At 44.9% G+C, this 20,939-nt stretch overlaps 1 protein-coding gene across 4 annotated transcripts; it reads left to right on the forward strand.

Moving 5' to 3' along the window:
* The first annotated feature begins 1,409 nt into the window (after positions 1 to 1,409).
* ZNF621 (zinc finger protein 621) lies at positions 1,410 to 19,250 on the forward strand. 4 transcript variants are annotated; one of them, XM_057554858.1, is made up of 6 exons: positions 1,410 to 1,776; positions 2,213 to 2,298; positions 5,237 to 5,305; positions 14,627 to 14,753; positions 15,333 to 15,440; positions 16,984 to 19,250. In XM_057554858.1, the coding sequence occupies exons 3-6, from the start codon at positions 5,303 to 5,305 to the stop codon at positions 18,042 to 18,044; spliced, it is 1,299 nt and encodes a 432-aa protein (XP_057410841.1). In that variant the 5' UTR covers positions 1,410 to 1,776; positions 2,213 to 2,298; positions 5,237 to 5,302; the 3' UTR covers positions 18,045 to 19,250. The 4 variants fall into 4 exon arrangements, with proteins under 4 accessions (XP_057410841.1, XP_057410842.1, XP_057410839.1 ...); XM_057554859.1 differs by lacking the exon at positions 5,237 to 5,305 and having other exon boundaries at positions 14,569 to 14,753; XM_057554856.1 differs by lacking the exon at positions 5,237 to 5,305.
* The last annotated feature ends 1,689 nt before the right edge of the window (positions 19,251 to 20,939 follow it).

Genomic DNA, 20,939 nt, shown 5'->3' on the forward strand with positions numbered 1-20,939 from the left:
TTGATTCGTGAACATGGTAAATCTCTCCATTTATTTAGATTTTTATTAATTTCAGCAATATTTTGTAATTTTTATTGTATAGTAACTAACTCCTGGGATAGAGTCATATATACAGATATCTAGGGTCATTCTGTCTTCTAGCAGTGGGAGGCCAATTTCCCCTTTTAGCTCTGAAGTGCTTGGTGAGTAGGAACCATATATATGGAACTGTGTTCAGTAGACCTATCAGTGGTCAAAGAAGAAGTCTGTTCATGTTGGCAACAACACTGGCAAGAAGTGGTCACTGAAGTAAGGCTACTGTTGACCCATTGATTTTCAGAAGCATCGTCACTGTAGTGAGGCATTTGCTAGTTAGCTGTTGTCCAGTGGGTAGGACTGTCATTGATTGGCTAGCTTTCAAGGGCATTTGTCACTGATTGGCTCATGTTCTGAAGATTGGGGCTGCCATTGATTTGATAACTCTCAGAAGCATAGTTGCAAGGGTCACCAAAGTGAGACTGTCACTGGCATTGGCTGATTTTCAGAGCATGTGTGTTGACCCGAAGTTATGTAAGTTAACGGCATTTACTTGTTCTTAAGGGCATTTACTCGTTCGTGGCTTGGAACTTTGGTCAAAGAACAGTCTTTTCCTTTCTTGAATCTGAAAAAGTCCTTTTAATGTTTCAATTCTCAGCGCCGCCCCCCTTTCCTTTCCTCAGCCAAACCCGCCGGAGAGACTGTAAGGGATTATCCAGATCTTCAGTTGTGGAGGTATGATTGTTTTTTTCAGCCAGTGTTGAAATTTAAGTTACTTGCCAGTTAACTAGTTGGAATAGCTGTAAACTACGGAAGTTTTGTACTACATTGAAAAAAGCTAAACACAGGACATTTAGGGCGTCCTGCCAAAGTCAATACAGGACAAAATCATTTAATATAGGACTTGTATATACAGGATGCCTGGCAACCTTAGTCACTGTTATTTTGGTTGTTAAATGAATCTGTCCTAAAAGGTCCCACACACGCCTAGGTCCTAGGAAGGGAGAGGGCTTTAAAAAGGTAGATGGGAACCATGGTTCTCCTAAGGGCTGCCCAGCCTAGGACCCAAGCAGGATGCCTGGCGTGGGCCTCTAGGAGATGACACAACAGAAGCCATTCTCCCCACACCTGCACAGCCCAGGCTCCAGGTGACCCAGGGAACAAAGGGGCCGACAGCTGATGGGGCAGTTGGTTAACTGGGGCCCCACCTAGATCTAGAGGCCGAGATCTGAGCAGAGCAAGGTGGCATCAGGACCGTCACAGCCCGCCCTCAGTCGGCTCATTGGTTGAAGCACAGGAGCGGAGGCACCCGCCGCTAGCACGGCGGTGCGGCGCCCGCAAGTGACGTCACGGGCAAGAGCCCGCCCTAATCCCTGCCCCTCGGGTCACGTGAGGCCGCGCCGCGGGGACCACCGAGATGGGCCGCCTCCGGGCGGCCTAGAGGGGCGCTCGAAGCCCGTGCTCGGTTCCGTATCGGCTTTCGGAGACTCACTTCTTGGGGTTCTGAGGGAAACAGGCTCGGTTCAGGCGAGTTCTTCGTGCCAGTCTCGTCCGGCGCCAGCTTCCTCGCTTTCCTTAGCGATTCGTCAGCACCCCGCCCCTGAACTCGCCTCTCTGACCCGGTGCTCGGGTGTCTGGGCCTCGCAGAAGCCGCCGAGGTGGCGGCGGGGCCTCCTAGAGCCCTGGTCCAGTCCCTTGCCCACCGAGGCGTGATCGTCTTTTTTGTCCTAAAGAAGTTGGCCCAACTGCCTCCCGTGCCCGGTACCGAATTTTCTGATGTTTGGGGTCTCCTATCATCATCACCCACTGGAACACTTGAGTATTCTAGCTCAATCCAGATCCAACCACCCCTGTCTCCCTTCTCCAAAGGCACCCTTTTTGGGGTCAATGTCATGGTCCCTCTAAGCGCTTTTTTAGGTTTTTGTTTGTTCAGACCCAGCACCGTAGGGACAGGATTCGTCTTGGATCCCTAGGTCCGCTCAATGTGAATGGGCCCCGGAACGCTCTTGGGCAGAGCAGGCAGGTGGTGGATTGTCCCGAGGACCAGGCAGTGCAATTCATGAGGAGTTTGGGGCGATCAGCCAGAGCGGGGCTGATAGTCTCCTGCCAGTGCTCGAAAGGAAAAGACGGAAGACTGTAGGCGGTTGTGGGTGACGTAGCACAGGGACTATTGCACTCATGGCTCTTCTTCTCTTAGCTTTTAAGGTTCTTGCTCTTCCAAACCCAGAAGACAGTGCACGGAGCCAGGGAACATCAGCCATGCTCCAAACCACTTGGCCTCAGGTGAGCTGAACTTCTTTTCAGTCTTTTAAAAATCACATTAGCTATCAGGTAATCAGGAAAGGACCAAGAAGGCCTAACTTGGCCAGGCTATGGTTTCCCTCTTGCGTCCATCCCCAGGGCTATGGTTGTAAATACGTGGTGGAGGAAATAAGAGTCTTGTGTGTACAGAGTGATGAGTTTGGATGAATAGGTTTAAGTGGAAAAAGGGGGACCCAAGCCAAGAAATTCCCCCTGAATGTGGAAATCCAGATCATGTTCTACAAATAGAAGTTGCAAGCACAGATATAGCAAACAGCCTTACCAAAGGGGAAATGAGTTGGGGGTGGGGGATAAATTAGGAATGTGGGATTTAAAAAAAAAAAGGTTGCCTGCCGAGATCAGAGAAATTCTTTTTTTTTTTTTTTTAAATAAATAAATAAATAAATAATTTATTTTTGGCTGCGTTGGGTCTCCGTTGCTGTGTGCAGGCTTTCTTTAGTCGCGTCGAGCGGGGGCTACTCTTTGTTGCGGTGCGCGGGCTTCTCATTGCGGTGGCTTCTCTTGTTGCGGAGCATGGGCTCTGAGTGCACGGGCTTCAGTAGTTGTGGCACGTGGTCTCAGTAGTTGTGGCTCACAGGCTCTAGAGCGCAGGCTCAGTAGTTGTGGCACACGGGCTCAGCTGCTCCGCGGCATGTGGGATCTTCCCGGACCAGGACTCGAACCGGTATCCCCTGCATTGGCAGGCGGATTCTTAACCACTGTGCCGCCAGGGAAGCCCCAGAGAAATTCTTTATTGAAGAGATTGCTCCACAAGTAGTAGATGTATCCCAGAGAGACCAGCATTGTTTTTTCCATATGTGCTTTCTAAATGCTAGGTGCATAGTACTGAATAATGCAGACAGGTTCCCTTTTCTCATGGAGGGTACTTTTACCAAAAACAAATAAGTTACCATAATTACCTGTTGCTAAAGTACAGTGCTTCGTAAAAGTGTGGTCCTTGGGTGGGCAGCATCAGGATCACCTGGGTGCTCATTAGAATTGCAAATTGTTAGTCCCACCCTAGACGCGGAGTCAGATTGGGGAGGAGGGTAAGTGGGGTCAGGAATCTGTTGTAACAAGATCTCTGGGTGATTCTTACACACCTTCTCAAATTTGAGAAGCCCCAAAGAAGCTACCTTTGAAGGTAGTGGTCAGGGAAGCCCTCATGGAGGTGGTCACATGACGTTGAGACCTCAAGGATGAGGTAGAAATAGTCTTGAAAACTACTGGAGAAAGAAATAAAGAAGAGCTTTCCAGAGAGGAGGACAGCAAATGCATCGGCCCTGGGCTGGGAGAGAAAGCTGGGTGTACTCTGGAGACAGGGAGAGGTCAGAGGAAGTAGTTCATTGTGAGGTGGGACAACTAGGCACATGGCTTGGAGGTCACTGTGAAGACTTTGGTTTCTATTCTGGGTTCAGTAGGAAGACACTAAAGTATTTTAAGCAGGGGAGTTGAAAGGGTTGGATTTATATATTAAAAAGGTTTTCAGCCCGTAGTGGTGCATTGGTTGCAGAAGAGTGTGAGTCAGGATGATATTGCAGTCCAGGTAAGAGATTAAGTATTGCTCTCCCTGCCCCTTTCCCTTTCTTTTTTAGTAGACTTTATTTCTTTAGAGAAGTTTTAGGTTCATAGCAAAATTGAGCAAAAAGCACAGAGTCCCCATATGCTTCCTGGCTCCACACATGCAGAGCCTCCGTCATTATCAGAGTGGTACATTAGTTACAATTGATGAACCTACACTGACACATCATAGTCACATAAAGTCCGTAGCTTGCATTAGGGTTCGCTCTTTTTTTTTTTAATAGATTTATTTTATCTATTTAATTTATTTTTAATTTATGTTTTGGCTGCGTTGGGTCTTCGTTGCTGCACACGGGCTTTCACTAGTTGCAGCGAGCAGGGGCTGCTCTTCGTTGCAGTGCGAGGCCTTCTCATTGCAGTGACTCCTCTTGTTGCGGAACACAGGCTCTAGGAGCACAGGCTTCAGTAGTTGTGGCACGTGGCCTTCAGTAGTTGTGGCTCGTGGGCTCTAGAGCGCAGGCTTAGTAGTTGTGGCGCATGGGCTTAGTTGCTCCGCAGCATGTGGGGTCTTACTGGCCAGGGCTCGAACCCATGTCCCCTGCATTGGCAGGTGGATTCTTTTTTTTTTTTTTTTTAAAGTACTGTTCAAACTACTCTTTTTTTTTTTTTTTTTAATTTAAATTATTTATTTATTTTTTTATGGCTGTGTTGGTCTTCATTTCTGTGTGAGGGCTTTCTCTAGTTGTGGCAAGTGGGGGCCACTCTTCATCGTGGTGCGCGGGCCTCTCGCTATGGCGGCCTCTCTTGTTGCGGAGCACAGGCTCCAGACGCGCAGGCTCAGTAATTGTGGCTCATGGGCCCAGTTGCTCCGTGGCATGTGGGATCTTCCCAGACCAGGGCTCGAACCCGTGTCCCCTGCATTAGCAGGCAGATTCTCAACTACTGCGCCACCACGGAAGCCCTGGCAGGTGGATTCTTAACCACTGTGCTACCAGGGAAGCCCAGGGTTCACTTTTGCTTTTGTACATTCTATGGGTTACAAATGTATAATGGTATGTATCTATTATTGTAGTATCATACAGAGCCTCTTCACAGGCTCTAAAAATCCTCTGTGTTCTGCCCTCCCTTCCTGGCAACTATTGATCTTTTTGCCTTTTCCAGAATGTTGTGTAGTTGGTATCATACCTTTTCATATTGGTTTTGTTCACTTAGCAGTATTCATTTAAGGTTCTTGTGTGACTTTTCATGGCTTGATAGCTTATTTCTTTTTAGTGCTGAGTAATATTCCATTGAATGATTATACCAAAGTTTATTTCTCCATTCACCTACTGAAGGACATCTTGGTTGCTTCCACGTTTTGGCAATTATGAATAAAGCTGCTATAAACATCCTTGTGCAGGTTTTTGTGTGGACATAAGTTTTCAACTCATTGGGAAGATACTGAGGAGCGTGATTGCTGGATCATATGGTAAGAGTATGTTTAGTTTTGTAAGAAGCTGTTAAACGTCTTCCAGAGTGGCCGCACCAGTTTGTATTCCCACCAGCAATGAATGAGAGTTTGTGTTGCTCCACATCCTTGCCAGCATTTGGTATTGTCAGTGTTTTGGATTTTGGCCATTCTAGTAGATGTGTAGTGGTAGCTCATTGATTTAATTTGCATTTGCCTGAAGACATATGTTGTAGAGCAGGGGTCCCCAACCCTGAGGCCAAGGACCGGTACTGGACTGGTCCTGTTAGGAACCAGGCTGCACAGCAGAAGGTAAGCGGCAAGCAAGCGAAGCTTCATCTGCCACTCCCCATCGCTCGCATTACAGCCTGAACCACCCCCCAGCACCCCCGTCCAGTCCGTGGAAAAATTGTCTTCCACGAAACTGGTCCCTGGTGCCAAAAAGGTTAGGGACTGCTGTTGTATAGCGTCTTTTCATATACCTGTTTGCCATCTGTATAACTTCTTTGGTGGGTGTCTGTTCAGGTCTTTTGCCCATTTTTTAAATCAGGTTGTTCATTTTCTTATTGAGTTTTAAGAGTTCTCTATATACTTGGGATAATAGTCCTTTATTATGTCTTTTAAAATATTTTCTCACTCTCTATGGCTTGTAGTCTCGTTTTCTTGAAGTATTGTCCTTTTAAGGTAGGGTTTAATTCCCCCTCATCTTTTCTTTCAAAAATGTATTTCCTTCAAAACCTTCTCAGCTAGTCTTTCACACTTACTTTTTTCAGATTACTCTCAATGATCCCCTACCCTTGTATAAATCTCATTGATTTTTTTGTGGGGCAGTGGATTTTTTTGAATTCATAGGCAAAACTGGGGTAATTGACTTCTTTACAAGTTTGATTCTTCCCATTCAGAAACACTGTATGTTTCAGTTTATTCAGTTCCTCTTTTATTTATTTTAATAAACATTTAGTTTTCTTGTCTTGGTTTTACAGGTTTTTGTTAGGTCTGTTCTTAGCTATTTTCATATGAATGGCATCTTATTTTCTCTTTTTGTCTTCTAATTGTTTATGGTGGTATTTAGGAAAGCTAATCATTTTTGTTCACTTTTCCTATATCTAGCTAACTTAATGAATTATTTTGTCAGTTTTAAATGTTTTTTTGTTTATTCTCCTGCGTCTTGCATATTTTTTAGGCAGATAGCTATTTCATCTGCAAGCAAAAATGTTTATGTTTCTTTCCTATATTTATGCTCCTTCCCCAGTCTTTCACAGAAAGTAGAACCTCAGTGCGTGGTAAATTATCAACCATCAACTTTAATGGATGTGCTCTGGCACTTCACTGTTAATGTGGTATTTGCTGTTGTTTTCTGACCTTCTTCATAAGTGTAAAAATTTTTATTGGTGATCAAACCATTTTTGAAATTAATTCTTTCAGCAAATTCATATTAATCATCTTGCATCTGCCAGGCAAATGTACTGTGCGCTAGTAAACCAATAATGAACAAAACAGAATCCTTGCCTCATGACTTACAACCTGGTGGGGGGAGGTAAACAATAAAAGTATAATTTGTCAGATGATGAAAAATACTGTGGAGAAAAATAAAATAAGTTGAGGTACATAGGGACCATCCATAGGAGGAAGAAGAATGTATCAACAACCTAACTGTCTTGAAAAAGTAAGTTCTCCTTTAATAACTGGCATTTTTTTTGGACTCATGATACCTGGGGTTATTTGACAGCAGATGGGAAGAACAATTTGGGGAGGAAGATGGTACTGGGTGGAGAAGGTTGTGAGAACAGCTCTGAAGATGTGAGGGAGTGAGGTTTGACTTGCTGCACGCAGAGGTGAACTTTGGTTTACCTGTGAGCCTGTGGTCGCTGTCCTCAGAAGCCCTTTAATGCCTTGTTGAAGCAGTGATTACTCACAGGACATCATGGTTCTGTCTGATGTTTGGATTTGGGGCTCAAGCTATTTGGGGGGCCCTTTGGACCTTGTCATTGCCCAGCTTAAGGGTCAACTCTCCCTTTGAGAAGTTTCTAAATTTGTTCTTCTTTCAATGTCTCCTTTTGAACTGAGTTCCCTAGTTCTTGTTTGCAAAGGACCCCCTTAGAAGGACCTGAGTGTAGCTCCAGTAGAGTGGCTGGGAGCAGTTTAAGTTGCCAGCATTGATGCTTGGGGTATGTTTCTTCCCTGCTTCCCCCAGGAGCAATTGTGAGAGCATTCCCTTCTCCCTGTCCCCTCTGCTGACTCCAGTGCACAGGCTGCCGGGAGAGACTGGGACACTCAAAGAGTAAGGGGCTTAGCTGAGCCCCTGTGGGTAGGTGTCTTCCTTTTCATTGGGCTGAAAAGAACAAGGCTGACTGCATAGGGTGGTGAGACTCTCCTAGGAGACGGAATCATCTGTGGGGTCACGAAGGTGAGAAGGTGCAGAAGGCAGGAAACCCCTCCAGGCTGAGCCCAGTCTCTGTGGTCTGCACTGTGCTGTCTATAGAAGCAGAGAAAGTAGCCAGTGGACACCGTTAGAAACTGCTCCTACATCTCATGGAAGATGCAGAGGCTCTGGCTCCTAGGATGGTATGTGCGGTTTTGAAATAGCTGATCCCTCAGTGTTGATTGGGGGAGGGGCCCCATGTGGCCTGGAGGGAGCACAGTAAAGATGGCTTGATAGGTAATTTTGGAAGTTGGGTTTGAAAAGATGTTCTCCGAAGATGGGGCAACACCAGGTTATGATGAGGTTCAGGGGTTAGCCATGTGTTCGGAGAAGTTCATGACCCTGTGTCGGAGGCAGCATGCTATGTGGGAAGAGCCCAGGTTTGCTGTTTGACAGGTTTGGGTTGAAGTCCCAGCTGTGTCACTTCCTGACTGTGTGATCTTGGGCAAAGTAATGAATTTTTCTGACTCTTAGTTTCATCCTTTGAAAAATGGGAGTAACAACTCTGACTTCATATATATGTTGTAAAGAGTAAATGAAAGAGAAGATTTTTTTGATGTGGACCATTTTTAAAGTCTTTATTGAATTTGTTACAATATTGCTTCTGTTTTATGTTTTTGGTTTTTTGGCCACGAGGCATGTTGGATTTTAGCTCCCTGACCAGGGATTGAACCCGCACCCACTGCATTGGAAGGCGAAGTCTTAACCACTAGACCACCAGGGAAGTCCCAAAGACAAGATTTAAAAGTACCCACCCAATGGGGCTTCCCGGTGGCACAGTGCTTAAGAATCCGCCTGCCAGTGCAGGGGACACAGGTTCGAGCCCTGGTCTGGGAAGATCCCACATGCCGCAGAGCAACTAAGCCCATTCGCCACAACTACTGAGCCTGCACTCTAGAGCCCGCAAGCCACAACTCCTGAGCCCACGTGCCACAACTACTGAAGCCTGTGTGCCTAGAGCCTGTGCTCCACAACAAGAGAAGCCACCACAATGAGAAGCCCGTGCACCGCAACGAAGAGTAGCCCCCGCTCACCGCAACTAGAGAAAGCCCGCACGCAGCAACGAAGACCTGACGCAGCCAAAAATAAATGAATGAATGAATGAATGAATAAATAAAGTAAAATAGATATATTAAAAACAAAAAAAAGTACCCACCCAAGAGCCTGATGCCTAGGGGCTAATCCACAAATATGAGTTCCCTTCACTCTTGGGAAGATGGAGGTGGCCCAAGGGAGACAGAGGGGGTACCCTTTGGCAGGTGGGATGGAGCTCAAGACGGGGACATGCCTGTGCCCAGAGATAGCACATGGCCAGCCTTCTTTGAAGACAGGTGGTTTGGAGGAGAGGCCACAATGGGCAGGCTGCAGGTTTCTTTCAAGAGAGCTAGCTTTCTGATAAGGTAAGAAGGTATAAAAAGAAATTTGTAAAATACTGGGACTATTTCTTTTTGTATTTTAACTTTTTAAAATATATCTTTATTGAAGTATAATTGCTTCACAGTACTGTGTTAGTTTCTGTTGTACAACAAAGTGAATCAGCCATATGCATACATATATCCCCATATCCCCTTCCTCTTGAGCCTCCCTCCCACCCTCCCTATCCCACCCCTCTAGGTTATCGGAAAGCACCGAGCAGATCTCCCTGTGCTATGTGGCTGCTTCCTACTAGCTATCTATTTTACATTTGGTAGTGTATATATGTCCATGCCACTCTCTCACTTCGTCCCAGCTTCCCCTCCCCCACCGTGTCCTCAAGTCCATTCTCTATGTCTGTGTCTTTATTGTGCCCTGCCACTAGGTTCATCAGTACCATTTTTTTTTTTTTAGATCCATATATATGTGTTAGCATACGGTATTTGTTTTTCTCTTTCTGACTTACTTCACTCTGTATGACAACCTCTAGGTCCATCTGTCTCACTACAAATAACTCAATTTTGTTCCTTTTTATGGCTGAGTAATATTCCATTGTATATATGTGCCACATCTTTATCCACTCATCTGTTGATGTACATTTAGGTTGGCTCCATGTCCTGGCTATTGTAAATAGTGCTGCAGTGAACATTGTGATACATGTCTCTTTTTGAATTGTGGTTTTCTCAGGGTATATGCCCAGTGGGATTGCTGCATCATATGGTAGTTCTATTTTTAGTTTTATAAGGAACCTCCATACTGTTCTCCATATGTATGATATTGATATTGTAAATGTATCAATTTACATTCCCACCAACAGTGAAGGAGGGTTCTCTTTTCACCACACCCTTTCCAGCATTTACTGTTTCTAGATTTTTTGATAATGGCCATTCTGACCAGTGTGAGGTGATACCTCATTGTAGTTTTGATTTGCATTTCTCTAATAATTAGTGATTTGAGCATCTTTTCATGTGTCTCTAGGCCATCTGTATGTCTTCTTTGGTGAAATATCTACTTAGGTCTTCCACCCATTTTTTAATTGAATTGTTTGTTTTTTAGATATTGAGCTCCATGAGCTGTTTGTATATTTTGGAGATTAATTCTTTGTCCATTGTTTCATTTGCAAATATTTTCTCCCATTCGGAGGGTTGTCTTTTCATCTTGTTTATGGGTTCCTTTGCTGTGCAAAACCTTTTAAGTTTAATTAGGTCCCATTTTGTTTATTTTTGTTTTTCTTTCTATTACTCTAGGAGGTGGGTCAAAAAAGATCTTGCTGTGGTTTATGTCAGAGTGTTTTTCCTTTGTTTTCCTCTAAGAGTTTTATAGTGTCTGGCCTTACATTTAGGTCTTTAATCCATTTGGAGTTTATTTTTGTGTATGGTGTTAAGGAGTGTCCTAATTTCGCTCTTTGACATGTAGCTGTCCAGTTTTCCCAGCACCACTTATTGAAGAGGCTGTCTTTTCTCCATTGTATGTTCTTGCCTCCTTTGTCATAAATTAGGTGACCATATGTGCGTGGGCTTAACTCTGGGCTTTCTATCCTGTGGGTCTTTTTCTTCTCGTGTGTTTCCCGCCTAGAGAAGTTTCTTTAGCATTTGTTGTAAAGCTGGTTTGGTGGTACTGAATTCTCTTAGCTTTTGCTTGTCTGAAAAACTTTTGATTTCTCTGTCGAATCTGAATGAGTTCCTTGCTGGGTAGAGTAATCTTGGTTGTAGATTTTTCTCTTTCATCACTTTAAGTATGTTGTGCCACTCTCTTCTGGTCTGCAGAGTTTCTGCTGAAAAATCAGTTGATAACCTTACGGGGATTCCCTTGTATGTTATTTGTTGCTTTTCCCTTGCTGCTTTTAATTTTTTTTCTTTGAATTTAATTTTTGTTAGTTTGATTAATATGTGTCTTGGTGTGTTTTTCCTAGGGTTTATCTTGTATGGGACTCTCTGTGCTTCCTGGACTTGGGTGACTATTTCCTTTCCCATGTTAGGGAAGTTTTTGACTATAATCTCTTCAAATATTTTCTCAGACCCTTTCTTTTTCTCTTCTTCTTCTGGAACCCCTATAATTCGAATGTTGGTGTGTTTAGTGTTGTCCCAGAGGTCTCTGAGATTGTCTTCAATTCTTTTCATTCTTTTTTCTTTATTCTGCTCCTCGGCAGTTTATTTCCACCATTTTGTCTTCCAGCTCACTTATTCGTTCTTCTGCCTCACTTATTCTGTTATTGATTCCTTTTAGTGTATTTTTCATTTCAGTTATTGTGTTGTTCATCTCTGTTTGTTTGTTCTTTAGTTCTTCTAAATCTTTGTTAAACATTTCTTGTATTTTCTCAGTCCTTGCCTCCATTCTATTTCTGAGATTCTGGATCATCTTTACTATCATTACTCTGAATTCTTTTTCAGGTAGATTGCCTATTTCCTCTTCATTTATTTGGTCTTGTAGGTTTTTACCTTGTTCCTTCATCTGTGACATATTTTTTTGCTGTCTCATTTTTTTTTTTTCCTTTTTTTTTGTGAGTGGGATTGTGTTCCTGTATCACTGGTTGTTTGGCCTGAGGCTTCCAGCACTGGAGTTTGTAGGCTGTTGGGTAGATTTGGGTCTTGGTGCCAAGACCTCTGGGAGACCTCACTGCGATGAATATTCCCTGGGGTCTGAGGTTCTCTGTTAGTCCAGTGGTTCAGACTCGGAGCTCCCACTGCAGGAGCTTCAGCCCGACCCCCAGCTTGTGAACCAAGATCCTGCAAGCCGCGCAGGGTGGCACAAAAAAAAAAGAAAACAGAAAAAGGAGAACAGTAACAAAGTAAAAAATAAAATTAAACTAGGAAACTAACAGATACGTTAGAAAAAATATAAAAATAAAAATATAGATGAAACAACAACCAGAAGGTAAAACAGAACCACAATAGTAAAAACAAGGAGGAGAAAAAAAAAAAAGGTGGAAAAGGCCTTGGCTCTGGAAGGCACGGCCTAAGCAGGGGCAAGGTTTGGGCGGTGGGCAGGGCCTATGATTAGGACCCACAGGGCTGGAAAAGGCCCTGACAGGTGTGGGGGGTGGGGCTTAGGCTCAAGAGAACAGAAGGGGCCCAGGCATACCTCCCGCCTCTGGTTTCAGAGGGTGGGTGACCCCCCTTGGGAGCTCAGCAGGCATCCTGGGCCCCATTGGGCAGGACAAACGCCCTCACTCCTCTCCTGCTCCTCCAGTGCCGGAGGGCCCCTCCCCCCGCCTCTCCTGTTCTCCCCGGTCTCCCTCCCCAGGACCATGCGGCCTGGAGTGGGCTTTGGAGGGCTGGGGAATCAGCCTGGGAGCTTAGCAGTCTCCGTGGGCCCGAGTGGGTGGTGCACACGCTCTCTGCTCCTCTCTTGCTCCTCTGGTCCTGGAGATTGGGTAGGGGAAACGCTGGGTGAGCTCCCCATGATCCGAGCCCCTGAGGGTCCCATCAGTCATGGGAACCCCTCCCCCCTCTCAGCCACCCTTCAGGGCCGCCGGTCCTATCCAGCCTCCACTTCTCCTCCCCCCTCAGTCCCCCCACGTCCTACTGGTTCACTTGGGGCTTCTTACCATCTCCTTGGGCATTGGGGTCCCCCACCAGCATCCGGCAGGTGCCCTAGTTGTAGGGAGACGCAAACTCTGCGTCTTTCCACACCGCCATCTTCCTGATGCTTCCTAATTTTTATTTTATTATGGAGTATAGTTGATTAACAATGTTGTGTTAGTTTCAGGTGTACAGCAAAGTGATTCTGTTATACATATACAAGTATCTTTTCCTTTTCAAATTCTTTTCCCATTTAGGTTATTACAGAATATTGAGCAGTTCCCTGTGCTATACATTGGGTCCTTGTTGGATATCTTGTTTTAAATATAGCAGTGTGTACATGTCAATCCCAAACTCCCAATCCGTCCCTTCCCCCCACCGCCAGTCCCCTGGTAACCATAAGTTCACCCTCTAAGTCTGTGAGTCTGTTTCTGTTTTGTAAATAAGTTAATTTGGATCTTTTTTTTTTTTTTTTAGATCCTGCATATAAGCGATATCATATGGTATTTGGCTTTATCTGTCTAACTTACTTCACTTAGTATGATAATCTCCAGGTCCATCCATGTTGCTGCAAATGGCACTATTTCATTCTTTTTAATGGCTGAGTAATATTCCATTGTATATATGTACCACATCTTCTTTATTCATTCTTCTCTCAACGGACATTTAGGTTGCTTCCATGTCTTGGCTATTGTAAACAGTGCTGCAGTGAACATTGGGGTGCATGTGTCCTTTCGAACCATGTTCTTCTCCAGATATATGCCCAGGAGTGGGATTGCTGGATCATATGGTAGCTCTATTTTTAGTTTTTTAAGGAGCCTCCATACTGTTCTCCATAGTGGCTGTTACCAATTTACATTCCCACCAGCAGTGTAGTGGGTTCCTTTTTGTCCACACCCTCTCCAGCATTTATTGTTAGTAGATTTTTTTGTTAATGGCCATTCTGATTGGTGTGAGGTGAATCTCATTGTAGTATTGATTTGCGTTTCTCTAATAATCAGAGATGCTGAACATCTTTTCATGTGCCTCTTGGCCATCTGTATGTCTTCTTTGGAGAAATGTCTGTTTAGGTCTTTTGCCCATTTTTGGATTGGGTTGTTTGTTTTTTTAATATTGAATTTCATGAGCTGTTTGTAAATTTTGGAGATTAATCCCTTGTTGGTCACATTGTTTGCAAATATTTTCTGCCATTCTGTGGGTTGTCTTTTTGTTTTGTTTATGGTTTCCTTTGCTGTGCAAAAGCTTTTGAGTTTAATTAGGTCTCATTTGTTTATTTTTGTTTTTATTTCCATTACTTTAGGAGACGATCAGAAAAGATCTTGCTGTGATTTATGTCAGAGAGTGTTCTGCCTATGTTTTCCTCTAAGAGTTTTATAGTATCTGGTCTTACATTTAGGTCTTTAATACATTTTGAGTTTATTTTTGTGTATGGTGTTAAAGAATGTTCTAACTTCATTTTTTTACATGTGGCTGCACTGGGTCTATTCCTAAGGAGTGGCTCCTCTGCGCATAGTGGAAGCTGTTGAGGAAGGCCAGGAGAAGCTGGGGCAGGGAGTACATGCGGCCGTGCATATGTACTTCGGCTGAGTGGAGACAGAGAGAGTGGTTGGTGTACAGAAAATTAGGTGACAGGTTAAGAGTACATGAGGGCAGCAGGTGCTAGAGGGACAGATCCATGGAGAAATGAACATAGGTGTTGATGCAGTTACCAGGCAGGAGAGCCCCAGATGCCAAGTTATGAGGTTAGGATGACAGTTTGGAGCCCCAGAGCTGAGTAGGTGGGAGAGCATTGGCATTCCGAATTTGGAGGTGGGAACACTGGCTGAGGGCTGGCCTCTGGCTGGGGTGCTGAATGCTCTTGTCCGTAGAGCAAACCTTCCACGGGGCTCAGAGTCACAGACCCTGGCAGGTCCATCTCTTCCCTGCAGCTCAGACTGCCCCCCTCTGGCCCTCGCTCAAGGCTTCAGCAGGAACCTGTTGTTTCAGGAGCCAGTGACCTTTGAGGATGTGGCCATGTACTTTACCCAGAACCAGTGGGCCAGCCTGGAGCCTGTGCAGAAGGCCCTGTACAGGGAGGTGATGCTGGAGAATTATGCAAATGTGGCTTCCCTGGGTAAGGTCTCTCTCAGTGGCCCTCTGTGATAGTTTCACCTCTTCTCAGATGTCTTGGGGATTCTAGTAGTCCTTAGGTTTGATGGCTCCAGAGGGGAGTTCTGCACTCATCAGCCTTTGGAGATGCTGGGTGGGGAAATCCCAGGTTCCCTTTGGCTTTGAAATTGGACTTCATTACTTCCCAGGGAAGAGCGTGGTTCTGGACCCTGAGGGAGAGGATTCTCCCGGGTACCCCTGGGAGACCTCTGTTCCTCCGTCCTTCCAGTGTTGTGGGATGTGGGCCCTCTCCTGTGTGGAGGAGCCTCCCAGGATATCAGTACATACATCCTTCCTGAAGGGATTTCATTTCTTCTGAGTCAGGGTGAGCTTGCACTTTCTCCCTGAGGAGAATCACTATCTCCCTGGGCATACCTTGGAGCGCAGTTTGGACCCCTTCCTCAGAACCCCTGGTGGCTCATTGGTCCCCTGGGCAGTCCACTTCTCCCCTCCCCAACTAGCCCACAATGGGGTGGGCAGAGAGATCTCAGGAACAGCTCTGGATGTCTCCCCTCAACTTGTCTCTCTCTCTTTCTTGCTGGAGAAGCACTTCCATTCCCCACACCTGTTCTGATCTCCCAGCTGGAGAGAGGGGAAGCACCATGGGGCCCAGATCCCTGGGAAGCAGAGATTTTGAGAGGCATCTGTCCAGGTGAGTAAGAGGACCTAGTGCTGTCTGGTTTTGCCTTCCTGGTTTACTAGAAATATTTGTCCTGCACAGAGAACAAAGCTCCCTGTAGTTTTTATAAGGTAGTACTCAGTACACTCTCTGACCTCTGTTGAGTTCCCACACTGAGCCCGGAAGGACCAGTCCCTAGGAGTGCATAGCTGCACGCTGTCCACATCCACGTGGCTATCCTCCCACGGAAAAGCTGTGACCCACTACCTCTGAAACCACCTCTTTTCTCACTTACCAGGGAAAATATTTAATTTTATGCCAATTTTCATGGCAAAGAAGTAGGGTTTCAGCCATACTTTAAGGGAAATATTATTCTGTGGGTCGAACTGATTTATCTGTGCCATAGCTATGATTTTATTTGCCTCTTTAGTGTTTAAATCATGTTTAGTATTTAAAAGTTCCTGATGTCATAATCTTGAGGTTTACGATGTATTTGTTTTCTATAGGGCTATAGAGGAAAGGGCAAGAATAGTCCCCCAATACCACACCCAACACACCCACCCACCCTAAAATTTCCCACAGACTGCTTACCAGTCCCAGGAACTTTTGTTTACTTGGGTTTTCTTACTTTTAGGAAGAAAGTTTCCAGGCCTCTTTTCTCACACATACTGTGACATTGTAAATAGTGGTTCCTTTAGCAGTAATACCACAGTGGCCTACAGCTCTCTGATCAACTTGTGTTCTGACTGACTTTCTGAAAGAACTAATGTTTTATCCCAGAATATTATGCGGATTTTTTTTTTGGCTGTGCCGTGCGGCTTGTGGGATCTTAGTTCCCCACCAGGGATTGAACCTGGGCCCTCAGCAGTGAGAACACGGAGTCCTAACCACTGGACCACCTATGTGGGATATTTAAAAGTAGAATTATCAGGCCATTATTTAGAATTCGGAATAGGGGGTGGTTTCCTGGCTTCCAGGTGGGGCATTGAGATCCATTGTGTCTCTGTGTGTGTTACTGCGCTGCTCAGCCGCTCATCTCACGGGTGTCTTTTCCCTTCTTTGAGGTCTCCCTCTCTCTCTTTTAAAACCTGTTTCCATTTCTTGCTGATTCCTCTCACCTCTCCCACTCTTTTTTCTTCTTTTTTTCCCCTCCTGCCTCTTTTCCTTACCCCCCTCCCCTTTTTTAACTGGCTGTGCCGCATCGCTTGCGGGACCTTAGTTCCCCAACCAGGGGTTGAACCTGAGCCCCCTGCAGTGGAAGCATGGAGTCCTACCTAACCACTGGACCGCCAGGGAAGTCCCCTTCCCATTCTCATTCTGCACATTTCACCTGCCCTGGTTCATTCCCCAGCCCTTCCTTATAAGAGGCACTTCCTGGACTGTTTCCAGTGTCGTCACTTCTCCAGTTATACGTTATTGTTTTTCTTTTTCTCTCTCATCCTCCTTTATGGATGCTTGTAGCCATCTTATGGGTATATTTTTAAAAAATCACTTCCTACGAGAGAAAATCAGGACCACTGGATCCTGTTTCCCTTCCAGTTCAGTAACGAGGAACACTTGTGGTTTCTTTGGTCAGGTGGTGAGTCCTGGACTAAGACAGAAGAGCCAGTGGTAAAGCAGGAAGCCCCTGAAGAAACAGAGGTGCACAGCATGCCAGTGGGAGGGCTTTTCAGAAACGTGACTCAGCACTTTGATTTTAAAAGCAAGGCACCATGGCAGACTTTCAGTCTGAATCCCAATCTAATACTTCGAGGTGGAATGAAGTTCTACGAGTGTAAAGAATGTGGGAAGATCTTCAGATATAACTCAAAGCTCATTCGGCATCAGATGAGCCACACTGGGGAGAAGCCCTTCAAATGTAAGGAATGTGGGAAAGCTTTCAAGTCCAGCTATGACTGTATCGTACACGAGAAAAATCACATCGGCGCAGGACCCTACGAATGTAAGGAGTGTGGCAAAGGTCTGAGCTCCAACACAGCCTTGACCCAGCATCAGAGGATCCACACGGGCGAGAAGCCCTATGAGTGTAAGGAGTGCGGCAAGGCCTTCCGTCGGAGCGCAGCCTACCTTCAGCATCACAGGCTACACACTGGGGAGAAACTCTATAAATGTAAGGAATGTTGGAAAGCTTTTGGGTGTAGGTCACTTTTTATCGCCCACCAGAGAATTCACACCGGGGAGAAACCCTACCAGTGTAAGGAGTGTGGCAAGGCGTTCACCCAGAAGATTGCTTCCATTCAGCATCAGAGAGTTCACACCGGAGAGAAGCCTTATGAGTGTCAGGCATGTGGGAAAGCCTTCAAGTGGTACGGCAGCTTTGTTCAGCATCAGAAATTGCACCCCGTGGAGAAGAAGCCTGGCAAGGCCCTTGGGCCGTCCCTGCTGTGTCCCCAGGGCCCCTCTTCAACCTTAGCTCCCATGCCTTTCCAGGGCCCCTGCTCTGCTCCGGCTGTGGCCATGCCTTCACTGGCCTTGCCACACGCCGTCCTCATCCCTGCCTCCGGGCCCGTGTTCATGCTGCTGCCCGCCTCTGGAGTCCCTTCTTCTCCTGTCCAAATAGTACGAGTCTTCCAGGGTCTTCCTCCCACTGTGAAGCCTTCCTCAGTTATTCTGACCCCTTCTCCTCACCCCTCGTGAGCTCTGTCTTGGCACTTCTCTGGCTGTTACACACAGCAGATCTCCAACCTAACTTAAGCTTGATTTGTGGCTTTTACACCGTACATGTGTTACAGCTGTTGCGGCATAAACGCCATTGTAATTGAGATATATTTAAAGACTGTGTTTGTATAATATATTCTGTTTTTTTCTGGGTAGAAAATGGAAATACTTGACCTTCATATTGGTCCCTTTCAGGCTTGAACAGTAACGGCCGTGTCTGCATTGTGAGGCTGCTGGTGGTCGAAGTGCTAATAGGACGCTTTGGTGAATTAGGGACGTTTGAGAGAGGACATCCCCGCATTAGGCCCCTGTGATTAGAGAGAAGCAGCCTGGGAGAAACAGAGGAGGCATTTAAGACCTGTCAGAGTTGAGAATTGGAATGAGCTTCCAACCATAGCCTTTAGAAATGAATGCAGATTGTTCAGTGGGTGAAGGTGTTGTGTATTGATGCAGTTGAATGAGCTTTGAGTTGGGTTGCTATTGACACAGATCATTGAGGATCTTGTACGTCTCTGCAAAAGATCATTTGAAATAACCAGTTTAAAAACAAAAAAAAAAACATGCAGTGATAATTATTTATATGATCAATAGCAATCATGTCTTAAAACATGAAGTTGTTTTTTTTAATCTTTAGTTTTGCTCTTGATATCTAAATGTTTCCTTGTAACTTTGGTTTCCTAAGTAAATATACACCAAGGCATTCATCTTTGCTCCATCCGTTGCATAAGTTTTTCTTGGTGTGCATTCTGGTTTCCTGTGTGCAAGCACTGGTTTCTACATTGACTTTTCTTCAAACTGTAAACATGAACTTTGGCAAATTACTAAAGAAATAGGAGCAGCTGATTTGGGGGAAATCTGAATATGCCTGCAGAATTGTATTTTAGGAATAAAGAGGGCTATGTAACGGGTCAGTGGTTAAGCTTATGTGACAGGTTAGTGCAGTGGAATTTTGGATTGCTCTTGCTTTTGACCTTAGGTGAGAATCTTTTATAACTGTGCAAAGGAGTGTGTGAAGTAATTCCTGGAAAAAGAACTTGAGTTATGCATTACAGGCACACCTTGTTTTTTTGCACTTCACTTTATCCATTTCGCAGATACTGTTTTTTACAAATTGAAGGTTTATGACAAAACTGCATTGTTGGATAATGGTTAAGATTTTTTAGCAATAAAGTATTTTTTAATTAAGGTATGTTCTTTTTTTTAGACAATGCTATTACATACTTCATAGACTATAGTGTAAACAACTTTTATATGCACTGGGAAACCAAAAAATTCGTGTGGCTTGCTTTCTTGCTATATTTGCTTTATTGTGGTGGTCTGGAACTGAACCAGAAGTATCTCTGAGGTCTGCCTGTATTAGCACTAATATAAAGTAAATCCTTAAATGTTGATGGAAGGGGCCGTACATTTTTTTAAAGTTGCTTTTGCTGTCTACATGTGTCTCCATTGCAGTTAACAGAAAAACCTTTACATTATTGGTTTTTAAAATTTACCATGTGTCTGAATAAGCTGGTGTAAAAAGAGTAATTTTCTGGCCTAACTCTTGGAGATTCTGATTTTGGATATCCATGGTGATGCCCAGACCTTTAGTGTGGACCACACTTTGAGAGAGGTGCCTTGAGCAGCAAATGCCTGGGGGGTGTACCTTGATGAAGAGCTTGCCCATTTCACAGTGATCTTTAGGAGAGAAACCTCTAAAAGTAGTTTGGGTGGTATCAGTTTAGAAGAAGAGAGAAAAGTAAGTGAAATTTGGTCTGTAGGGAAAAAAAGAAAGGGGCAAAGAGAACTGATGTAGCTTATGAAGAGTTCTTGAGGTCTCCACTGCCAGAAGGTTCGTGGGGGTTGACATTGGTTACCTTTTGCTGTTTTTGTGTTTTATTTGCATGTTGGATGAAAGAATGAGGAAAATTTTTTTCTTATATAAAGTTAGTACACTTCAAAATAGCTCTTGGGTTAAAGAGAGCGCAAAGTGAAAGCTGCAGATGATTTAGAACTGAACAGCAGTAAGAATAGGTCATAGCAGGGTCTAGGGGATGTGGCGAAAGGTGGTACTTGGAGCAATGTTTACAGTCTTGGATGCATTCTTTAGAAAATGAGTTTGAAGGCTTGCAATTCAGAAGGTTGGGGTGGGGGGGTGGGATGGTGGTGGGAAACAAAAAAATTAACCAAAACCTAAAAACCAAACAAACAGACCACCAGCCCCCTTCCCAATAAACTTAGAAATAAGATACACAACAGAGTTTGGTGTTTGTTTATTTATTTATTTATTTTATTTATTTTTGGCTGCATCGGGCCTTAGTTGTGGCGCACGGGATCTTCATTGAGGCAGGTGGGATCTTTCTTTGTGGCACGGGTTTCTCTCTAGTTGTGGCATGTGGGTTTTCTCTTCTCTAGTTGTGGTGTGCAGGCTCCAGGGCGCGTGAGCTCTGTATTTGTGGCGCGCAGGGTCCAGAGCACGTGGGCTCTGTAGTTTGCGGCACGCAGGCTCTCTAGTTGAGGCGCACGAGCTCAATGGTTGTGGCACATGGGCTTAGTTGCCCCGCGGCATGTGGGATCTTACTTCCCTGACCAGGGGTTGAACCTGCATCCCCTGCATTGTAAGGTGGATTCTTTCCCACTGGACCACCAGGGAAGTCCCCAGGGTTTGGTAAAGATGGCAGTTGAACATGTTAGCATTTACACCCTCCTGAAACTCCACTAAGATAGTAAAGAGATTAAAAATTAAAAAGCATAAACTCAGAAGGACAATGAAAATAAGCTGATGACAACATTTTGGAAGCTCAGAATCAGGTGAAAGAGTTGTGACTTCTAGCAGAGCTGAGAAAGGTAAATCCTAAGCCACATTGCAGGAAGCTGAGCAGCACCCCCATGTGG

The sequence above is a fragment of the Balaenoptera acutorostrata genome, chromosome 10 (assembly GCF_949987535.1).
Source record: "Balaenoptera acutorostrata chromosome 10, mBalAcu1.1, whole genome shotgun sequence".
Taxonomy (NCBI): domain Eukaryota; kingdom Metazoa; phylum Chordata; class Mammalia; order Artiodactyla; family Balaenopteridae; genus Balaenoptera; species Balaenoptera acutorostrata.